Source organism: Corylus avellana, chromosome ca1, assembly GCF_901000735.1.
Source record: "Corylus avellana chromosome ca1, CavTom2PMs-1.0".
NCBI lineage: Eukaryota > Viridiplantae > Streptophyta > Magnoliopsida > Fagales > Betulaceae > Corylus > Corylus avellana.
In genome coordinates, this window is record NC_081541.1 from 45,005,740 (window position 1) to 45,016,724 (window position 10,985).

Sequence of the window (10,985 nt, forward strand, 5' to 3'; positions counted from 1 at the left end):
ATCTATCAAGAGGCAAAAAATCGAATTGTTGGTAGAAAACAAATAAAATAATATATACTTAACATTGGATCCAAGAGGCTATTTGAGTGATCAACGCTGCAGCCATGTATGTATGGTGGTCACGACTACATGGCATTGTTAGCAGCATGGTGCTGAAGAGATAAACGGTTTGGGAGTTTTTACCAACAGTACATTAATATACATATTCGAACATAACTCTGGTTCAAAAGCCTAAGCTAATGGGCTTGGATCCACTTATGTATATTAAGTACTCTTTCTATTTATATTTTCTTAATGTGTGACTCAATACTCGTAAGTGCATTTACAACAATATGCCCCTCGATTGTGAGTCTTTTTACATTTCTAAGTGTCTTGCTCAAGAGTAGTGGAATGGGACATAACTCCAAACCAAACGCGTCCAAACACCCATCTGAAGAAGCTAACCATGGCTCTGATACCATTAGTTGGAGATTAAAAAAAATAAATAAATAAAAAATAAATAAAAAATAAAAAATAAAAAATAAAAAAACCTTTACTCCATCCAAAGACCCGTGAGACACAAAAAGAACAAAGGATTTGTGGAAAAATAAGATAAGCAATCACACAAGAACAATAAGATTTACGTGGTTCATCGCTAAGGGCTACGTCTACAGAGTTGTATCAGATTTCACTATGTAAAGAACGTTACAGTAAGATTGCATAATAAGAACATTGAATAAAAACTATTCAACCTCTATAAAAAATCTCACAATTCTCTCTGATGTTTTTTCTTAGTATTTAGCTCTCAAAAACACATAATTCTGAAGTCATAAAAAAAGACTTTAAATAAGGAGAAGTAGAAATCGTAGGTTTTAAGGCAATGGTATCCAGATAGCCTAGCCAACCTGTTCGGGCACGCCTAGGGTTTATGAACCCGTTGCCCAGCCTGTCTGGATAGATGAACTCAATGTCCAGACACAGCTCAAAACTAATGCTCTCGGTGGCTCTTGTCTGTACACTTCTCCTAGTCCATCTGGACATGCTTAAATCCTATAGCTCCAAGTGGCTCCTGTCTAGATGCCTTCAAGGTCCATTCGGACACGCTTGTCCCTAGTTACTCTCAGTGGCTCTTGTCCTAACACTTTATAGCCTGTTCGAACACACACACACAACCAGAGTCAACTAACTCTAAAACGTGGGCTACCCAGGATCACTCCCGATCAGGTTGTTGTATGATGGCCACTTGTTGTGCTCATCAGGGCACCGATGTTGTACTAGAAGTTCTTATTAGAACGTGCAAACCCTATTGGAAGTAGGTTAAAGGCCAAAATAGACCATATGAAGGAGAGTTATGACCAATATATATATAAAAGTGTGTGTGTATATTGTAGTTTTAATAATTGCAAAAGCATGTTTTCTTATTTTAAACCAATGAAAACTTTTGTTGCTAAGGCTGCATTTGTTTCTCCATAAAATGATTTACGGAAAATGTTTTTCATATTTTTGAGTGTTTGGTGCGACGTAAAATAATAGTCCACGGAAAATATTTCCCTTTGACTGAAAATTCTTCTTTAATTTTCGAAAAATAGTTTCCAATTTTGAAAAGCGTAAACCATTTTCCGAGTTTGAGCATCTTATTCTCAAATTGATGAACCCTGCCACGACCCACTGGGACTTGACTGGGACTCACTCGGGACCCAACCGGACCTGCCCAGGACTTGATTAGGACCTGCCCGGGACCCGACCGAACCTGCCTGAGACCTTGCTAGGACTCGCCCAGGACTTGCCTGGGAACTTGCCAGGACCTACCTGGGGCCCGTCTGGGACTTGACTGGGACTCGCCTAGGACCTTCCCGGGACTCGACCGGACCTGCCCGGGACTTGACTGGGACCAACCCGAGACCTCGCTAGGACTCGCCTAGTACCTGCCTGGGGCTTGACTGGGACCCGACCAGACTTGCCCTGGACTTGCCTTAGACTCGACCAAACCTACCTGGGACCTACCTAGGACCCTACCGGGACTTGACCGGGACTCGACATCGGAAAATATTTTTGGCAGAAAACATTTTCCTTGAAAATAATTTCTTAGAAAACATTTTCGGTATTTAGCATGTACGGAAATTAGGTAGGGTCCCAGTCCAATCCCCGACGTAGGAAAATGTTTTCAGCAAAAAATATTTTCCTATAAAACATTTTCTGGTATTTGGTGTGTACGCAAAATCATATTAAATACTAAATTACGAAAAAGTCCCTGTCGGGTCTTGGGCGGGTTTTGCCAGGGTCCTGGGCTGATCCTAGCCGGGTCCTGATAATGTCTAGGCGGGGTCCAGGCAGGTCTCGGGTGAGTCGTAGTGTGGTCCTTGAGGGACTCGGTTAGGACACCTCTAAGACTTGGTTGAGACATTTTCGTTATTTAAAGTTTAATATGATTTAATGAAAAATATATATAAAATTTGTGATTTTCCGTACGCGCCAAACACGTAAAATGTTTTTCAGAAAATCATTTTTCAGGAAAATATTTTATGTTGAAAATATAACAGAAAATATTTTTCAACGGAAAACATTTTACGTCGAAACAAATGGAGCCTAAAATTATGCTTATTTGCAAATTCAAACTTGTCTTTTTCCCCATTGGCGTAATCATAGAAGTAACAGGTTTCCTAAGAGGATTTTTAAGATTCATGACATTTAGAAAGTTATTATTTATTTTATTGTTTTCATTGCATTAAAAGTTAGGCTCACAACAACATGAACTTGATTTCAAGGTATCTTACTTACTAATTCATGGATTTACTTAGTTTTTTGTTTTTTTTTCTTTCCGCTTGTAGAACATTTATTATTCTGGAGATCTAGCAGGTACTACGGAGACACTTTTCATCTCTTCCCATGTTTTTGGTGTAATTTGTGATTCTCCATCATCTCTGTAATTCAAGGATTATGGGGTTTGCTGTTTAATTCTGCGTGATTTTGGAGTTGGTTTTGTTTTCTTGGTTTTGTATAAGTTGCTGTTGCTCGGTTAGAAAAAAAAAATGAATAAAATTGCAGAATTTGAATATTGAGCATGTGTTTAAATTTCAGAAGTGAAAGGAAAATTGTGAGGCATTGCCGTATAAGCAAGTATTGCCTATTTGTACCCTCAGATGATCCTTAGAAATTGACCTTCAATTCTTATTGTTTTATTTGTGTATATGAAAACGAGTTGTAGTGAGAAAGAAATGGAACTCATGCTATTAGACTCACTCCCATTTTAGTGTTTCATTTGTGCATGAACAAATGATTTCTTAGTGAAATAAATGGAGATTTTGTTTTTAAGAACAAATCCCTTCCTCTCCTTCCCCCTCCCCATGTATATTACCTGAGCAACAATTTTGATTTCATCACCAGGTTGCTTGTTTGTTTGTTTGTTTGTTTGTTTTTTTTTTTAAAAAAAAACAAATAAATAAATAAAGTTAAAAAAAAAAGGCCGGCATGCCAAAAAAGCAATTTAGTTCTTATAGCCAAATTCCTTCAACTAACTTAATAAATTTTGTTAGTTTTTGTATTGGCTTAATTCAGTTCCAAAATGCAGTTTTCTCCCCACTGCAGGCCATGTCTAGACACGGTGCTAGGCTGTCTGAACAGGCTTTCCAGAAACTCTATTTTTGTTCTGCAAGGCCCTGTCCGGACAGCCTAGCACCGTGTCCGAACATTGCCTGCAGTAGGGAGAAAACTATATTTTGGAACTGAATTAAGCCAATACAAGAACTAACAAACTTTTCCTTTGGCAATTCGGTGATAAAACCAAAATGCCGAGTCAATCCCATCATCTCCCCATATTTACTCCCCCTTTTTGTCACAGAATGACAAAAGGTTTTTATGTTTCCTGAAACACTTTACAAAATACATCAAGGCATATGTGGAACAGGAATACAAAAATAAAACTCATGATCACAGATAATAGAGCATGCATGAAGTAATGCAAGATCATGAAGAAACATCAGTAAAAACTCCCCCTCAATGTGTGACTCAATATCAACAAGGGAAAAATGTTTCAAACAAGAATATTTGTAAGAAGAGTATATCCAATAAATGATCAAAAATTGCAGATTAGGAGAACTCTTATTGAATGTGCCAAAAAAAATACTCAAAGCATGCAAGAGTATCAAAAGATGAATAAACAAAATCATTGTTCCAACTTATGTTATGCCATTATGTACCATCACTATTTATGCTATATGTGTTGTGTGTGATAAGCCACAGTCAAGAGTGAAGCAATGGACAAACATATATTGACAAAAAATGCACATTAAAACTTCCAAACCATATGAAAAAAATTCATATCTTGTTAGGTTAGAAGTCAAACCTTACTAGGGCTTAGTCACCCTCATCCAATATTCTCCCCCTTAGTCTTGTTACAAGGCTCATAACTACATCCGGAATTTTAATTATGGATGAACCAAACACAAAAAATTGACACAGTGAAAATTCCCTTCTTGGAATATTTTGGCATTTTGCACATTTCACTTTAAATTTTCTTTTTGAGAACGTGTCTTTCATAAAAATTAAAGTACAAGACATAAGGGTTTGAACTAGAATTTATAGGTTTTAGGTCGTTCAACCAGCATTTGGAATTTATAGGTTCTAGGGACTTCTGAGTATATTTTAATACTACAGACGCAAGGAGCTGATTGTAAATTAGGTAAGCTACATGGACTAATTTACATTTTTTTTTTTTTTTTAATGATATTCCTTAACTTTTTGTTAAATACACATAATGCCCAGTTAAATAACAAAATAAAAGAGGTAATTGGTGGGGTACAAAAAAATTTGTAACGAACATTTGATTTTGAAATGGCTCCATAAACCAAATGCTGTGCACAGAATATTAAATCGGTTAAATTTGTAACACAATTAGAAAAATCTTTTTCTGGAACTCAATTTATTAGCACTTCTTTTATTGCTAATTAGTAAGACATCTGTAACTTGGATCTTTTATGATTGTTAATTTCAAAATTAGAAGAGCTAAATCTTTGTTTAATTAACTAGGTTCTTAAAGGTATTTGCCTCCAAACATGATGCTTAGTTCTAACAGCATATGTTTTCTAAACTTCCTATATATAATAAGAACTTACGAAAGGGCATTGCTGTTGAAACGTTTGATTTTTTTTTATTTTTTATTCGGATTCATAAGTTATAAGACATATGCCTCAACTCAATTTGAACAACCATCTTTAGAGAGATTGGCTTGTTTTCAATTTATATAATTTCAAAATTTCAAATGAGATATTTTAATGGCCTGGGAAATGCTATGTGCTCTCCTTTTTTTTTTTTTTTATGTCATGTTTGGATATTATTTTCTAAAAAAAAAGGAAAAAGAAAAGGAAATTGACCCTTATTTCTCTCACCAAGTTTTTAAAAATAATATCTCCGTAAAACTAGAAGAACGTCTAGCTTTCTACTATTTTAATTGAGGATGGCACGTCCTTTTAACCTCTTTTTTTCATGGGGTACTTTCATGCCAAAATATTTTCTATACCGATTAGAATCTTCAAAAAGGAAAAATTGTAAATTTAGTCCATGTGATTCACTACAAAAAACACAATTTTTATTGACATAGGTTTACTGACGTGTCAGACGACCTGACATGTCAGTAAATCCTGCTGACGTGGCTTTCCTGACGTGTTTCGGTCGTGAAGAATGTGGGTGTCAGGAAATGGGAATTCCTGACGTGTCATTTTTGGCACGTCAGGAATTACTGACGTGCTAAATCCAACACGTCAAGAATTTCCTGACGTGTTCAATTTAACACGTCAAAAATAATTCCTGACGTGTCAAAAAATGACACGTCAGTAATTACTGACGTGTCAAAAACTGACACGTGAGTAAATATTCTGACGTGTCAAAATTGACACGTCAGAAAATTCCTCACGCGTCAAAAATTGACACGTCAAGAATTACTGACGTGTCAATTTTTGACACGTCAGGAAATTCCTCACGTGTCAACCACTGACACGTGAGGAATTACTGACGTGTCAAAATTGACACGTCAAGAATTACTGACGTGTCAATTTTCGACACGTCAACAATTCTTTGACGTGTCAATTTTTGACACGTCAAGAATTTGGTTCAAAACGAACCAAATTTGCCGACGTGTCAAATTACGACACGTCAGTAATTACTGACGTGTCAATTTTTGACACGTCGGCAAATTTGGTTCGTTTTGAACCAAATTTTTTCCCTCCCCCCTATATTTTTTGTGATTTATTTCAGGACTATACCCGAATTTTGTGTTACGGTTCACCTGATATTCAATCTATCCATCAAAACCATGCAAATAATATACAATTTTTCCATCAAATAACATACATCATATCCATTAACATCAATCACAAACTACCCATCAAAACTAACTTCAACACACCATAATAACACAAATAACATAATATATATACACCAATCACAAATATATATATAAACTAACTTCAACACACCAAAATGACGCAAATAACATAATATACACCAATCACAAACTATCCACCAAAACTAACTTCAACACACCAAAAATGTCACATACTAACATAATATACACAAATACAATTACATCAACTTATACACAACTGTGAATAGCCTCAAATTCTCAACCAGACTATCGATCATTGACATCCATAGCATCCTCTCGACGATGTCCATTACCTGCAAATGATAAAACAAACAATATTCACCAATAAAACAACCACCAAACAAATAAAATCCACTAACGGTAGATGATAATACAAACAATCATTGAGCCCGAATACAAACAATCACGTCGGTAAAGTGAAAGAAAAATGCCCGAATATTCACCTAACTCAGTTGTTAATTATTCCACAGTAAATGATATAACTAAAATAGGTAAAACGTTGAAGTTAGCAGAACTTTGATATAAAAAAAAAATTAGAAAAAAAATTAAGTCAATATATATATGCATGGTCACAGAGCAATCAATAATATATAGACATGAGACAATGAACTTCGTTTTTCCCATGGCAATTATGTGAGACATATGATCTTCTTCTTTTTTCCATTGCAATTATAGAACTTCCATATAGGTTATTAATGTTGGGGGTTCAATGGAAGAGATGATAAACACAAAGGAAAAGCGCCCTCCCTAGCATTGAGTGCATTTATATCTATTTATATTTAGAGTTACAAAATTAAGTTTATGAAGAACTGGTCTTGATGATATTGATATGCATGTATTGCTTCGTGCCATGCAGTTATATCCATTTATACGTGCATGAATAACTCTAAATAATTATCTCAACCAGTAAAACTCTAACCCACATCCATCACCAAACCAACCATGATATATAAACCAAATTTAAGCAAGATTTACAACATCATTAATTATTTAGAATGACTACAACATATCCAAATTCTAAATATATATATAGGGACAGTTATAAAACTAAATTGACTATTAAAAAAAGTCAGTACCTGATCCACTGTCGACCGACGATCGCACCATCGCAAAGGGTGGGGAAGCATTGTCTGGTGGGGTGTGAAACCGGATCATTTCCTCAAGTTGGCGAAAACGGGCGTCAAACCTTGCCTGACGTTCAGCCTCCTGTTCAGCTGCCTGTCGCGCTACCCGGGCATTGTTCTCAGCCATCTGCTCCGCCACTTGCTGGGCTACCCGCGCATTGTTCTCGGCCAACAACGCATCCATCTCTTCCTTGTGCTTCGCCCTCTCCGCGTCAAGCGCTCTATCAAGTGTGTCTTGTGATATCGTGGAGTACCTGACGTTTCCTGACCGTGCCTGTGACGGTGTATAGTATGAGTGTATGGTCCCCCGCACAGGCAGAATATTTGGTCCGGCCATCCGAACCCTACCGGCATACTCAGGCTTATTTCCCATTGCCTGGGCGAATGCGTCGTTTGGCGCCCACCTGACCGTTCCCTCTGTGATGCTAGACGATGCTGCAGGGTCGGTGGGTATAAGCTCATTCATCTTTTCCTGAATGTCACATTAATTATTGAGTCAGTGGGTCGCACAACTGTTAATCGCAAATAATTTATCAAATATACAAGCAAAACAACATATGAAAAGTGAATATCATACACATCTCTCCTTCACAATATCATTCGGATATCCACCGCCCTTCTTCGTGTGTGACTTGACATAATTGTGTGCACGAGTAGGTTGATGGCCCAAACGTTCGGCCTGCATTTAAAATAGGTAATTCATTTATTTTTAAATATATCAAATGATATAATGTTAGATATATATAGGATAAATTACACACGTACCTCCTCATGTGTCAACCTGGCATAGCTCATTGATCCGGTGCAATGTGGTGAATCATTTAATGCTCGCAAGCTCTTCATTTTCGCCGCATACTCCTACACAGTTAACACTTTTAATATGTTAATACCAATACAATTACAATAAATGACAGTACACAACACTAAGAATTTAACTCATGACCTACCCTATTCTCCTGGGTACACCATCTCTCCAATAAGATATCCAGATCGACGGCATTGTACTCGCCTAGCGTCTGTCCCCCCAGTCTTGCCCGTATAGTGTCCGGCGTATCTTCCTCCGTAATGGCACATATTTTTTTGAGATCGTGCCTCCAAGTCCGCAGCTTGGAGCCCATATCCTTAAATGCTTCATTTTTTACTGCTTCCAAGTTGTACTCGGGTGGAACGAAAAAGTATGCCTGCACAAGTTCAACATTGATAAATTAAAAAATAAAATAAAATATGTGTATATGCATTTACTTACTAAACACACATATATATTTGCAACTTAGAGCGTATATATACATATATACATTACTAGTGTTTAACTTATTATTAAAAAACATACCATCAAGGCGTCCCAAATATCCTCCTTGGTACGGTCCGGTACCTTCGACCAATCGTCCGGTATTCGGACGAAATTTCCGCTCCTAACTATGTCTCCGGTCATCCGTCTGAACCGCACGGCACTAAATCCAACGGGCTGGCATGATGCATTGTACTCCAAAATGATCCGTTTGCCGGGGGGGACTCCCGGCCGCCTGTGCGAATCAAGAATGGTAAACACCTCAATAACGGTGTTTCCTTCAGAATCAGTACCTAACAAATTAAAAAATAGAAAGGTAAGTTATTTCGAATTCAATACTAGGTAACAAGTAAATTAAAACCAAAATATGCACGACATTAAAGCATATACACTTACTTATGATCCGGACCTGCCGAGGGCCTAACCGGGCGTCGGGAGCAGGGTTGGTGGGCTGCGGGTCATCCGTGGCCTGTGCCCCACCAACCATGTGTTCCTGGGCCTCTGTCTCAGTGTCCTCCAGACCTGCTTTGTATTTTTTAATAATGTTTAGAATTCTATGAAGTTGTAGTTGTAGTTAAATATAATTGATATTGCACCAATATAGTTAGAAACTTTCAATCTTTTGAATCTTTAAAAAAACAGTCGGGCGTACCTGCGCTATGCTGGGTGTAAAGCCGCTCGACATCGCCCTCATAACTCTGTCGTAACTCGCTGTACGGGTACGAATCAACCCGAAACCCGGTTTGGGCCATGCCTGCCCGAGTGTATGGAGCATGGACAGGGGTCTCCCCTTCCATCGTACCTGGAAGAACTGGTCGATATCCTTCCTGTATCCCAAGAAGCTGAGCAACGTCTTGTTGCTCGCTGTCATCAAGTTGGATTGCCGGAGACCCAGGCGACGTAGACTGCCGCACTGCGGACGAGCCCCTGCGTGCTTTCCTCTTCCCCCTTGTACTCATGGTACCCTGTAAAAAACACCACAAACCCAATTAATTTCTTAAACAATGTATGAAATATTTACTACATTAAGTATGCATGAATAATAGTGCTACATGAGATATATATCAGATTTTAGCAAATGCACAGCTTAATTAAGTGTGTTGATGTAATGTGCATGTAGTGAACAACTACCAATCAAAACATAAATATAAAATTAATTATACTACTATACATACGCTTCGGTTGGATCTAAGTCGTGTCTGACGTATTCGATATGATCTTGTAGATCGTGATCAACATTTCTGGGCAAAATAAGAGGCTCACACTCGTGGTAATTGGCACATGAATCTTGATGTCCTTCAACCTGACCAACGTCGTATATGTTTCTAGGCTTGGTCCTTACTGCGCAAGCCCAATCTGGGCACCTATCATCTTGTACGTAAAATACCTGGTCAACTTGTGAAGTTAGCACATACGGCTCATCAGAAACCAGTTCTCCCGTGTGGACAAGGTTTTTGAAGTTGACAAGTACTATACCATACTCATCCACCTTGTACCCCTTGTCCCTCGTGTTGTCTGCCCAATCACACCTAAACATAACGTACTTAGTCCTGTCGTAATACTCAACCTCAACTATTTCCGTTAACTTCCCGTAGTACGTGTCGCCATCAAGAGTCGGCACACACACCCCGCTGTTCTGAGTCCTCTTTCCTGCAACAGATGCAATAGTGCGAAACAACTTGCCGTTAACCACATATCTATTGTATCTGACTGCTGCCTCCCTCGGCCCTCTACAATGCATTACCAATTTGTCACCAAGTTCATGCCTGGATCGCTCGTCCAATCGATCGACCTGTGAATATATTACGTACAATGGAAACGCACGGTTACTAGCTTTAGTTGATTTTAAAAATTGCACGCAAATAACTCCGACAATTGTGATAAGGTAAACATCACATCATTCTTACGTAGTCACGGTACCACTCGCAGAACAAGTCATAATGTTGGGTCTCCAACTGAGCCTCTGTTGTTCGTCCCTTATTGCATGATCGCCTAAGCGTATCTATGTGCATCCTACAATTCGAAATTATGTTAATTATAATTCAATACGAGCAATATTGTCACAAGTTCATTGAGCATGCAATGTACCAACAAAAGATCTCTACTTACATCCGCAATTGATGAAACTCGTCCAAGTTGAACATAATATACCGGTGTATCTGTGTCATTGTGATTCGGTCGAGTCGGACTCGTGTTCCATTTCCCTTTGAACCAT

General features: G+C 38.1%; 1 protein-coding gene across 1 annotated transcript; it reads right to left on the reverse strand.

Annotated features, from left to right (window-relative positions):
• Nucleotides 1–6,604: 6,604 nt before the first annotated feature.
• LOC132173327 (uncharacterized) lies at nt 6,605–9,232 on the reverse strand. Its single transcript, XM_059584797.1, has 8 exons — nt 9,196–9,232; nt 8,855–9,063; nt 8,625–8,663; nt 8,430–8,540; nt 8,248–8,340; nt 8,060–8,161; nt 7,435–7,954; nt 6,605–6,651 (listed from the first exon to the last, which is right to left on the reverse strand). The coding sequence occupies exons 1-8, from the start codon at nt 9,230–9,232 to the stop codon at nt 6,605–6,607; spliced, it is 1,158 nt and encodes a 385-aa protein (XP_059440780.1).
• Between the last annotated feature and the right edge of the window lie 1,753 nt (nt 9,233–10,985).

Excerpts from the sequence above, each read along its gene's own strand:
- LOC132173327 (XM_059584797.1), bottom strand. The coding sequence starts at position 9,232 with ATGACCCGCAGCCCACCAACCCTGCTCCCGACGCCCG. Across the intron at positions 8,664-8,854 it reads TACCGGACGATTGGTCGAAG|GCATACTTTTTCGTTCCACC; the intron begins GTACCGGACCGT and ends GAACTTGTGCAG. Across the intron at positions 6,652-7,434 it reads GTCGGTCGACAGTGGATCAG|GTAATGGACATCGTCGAGAG; the intron begins GTACTGACTTTT and ends TATCATTTGCAG.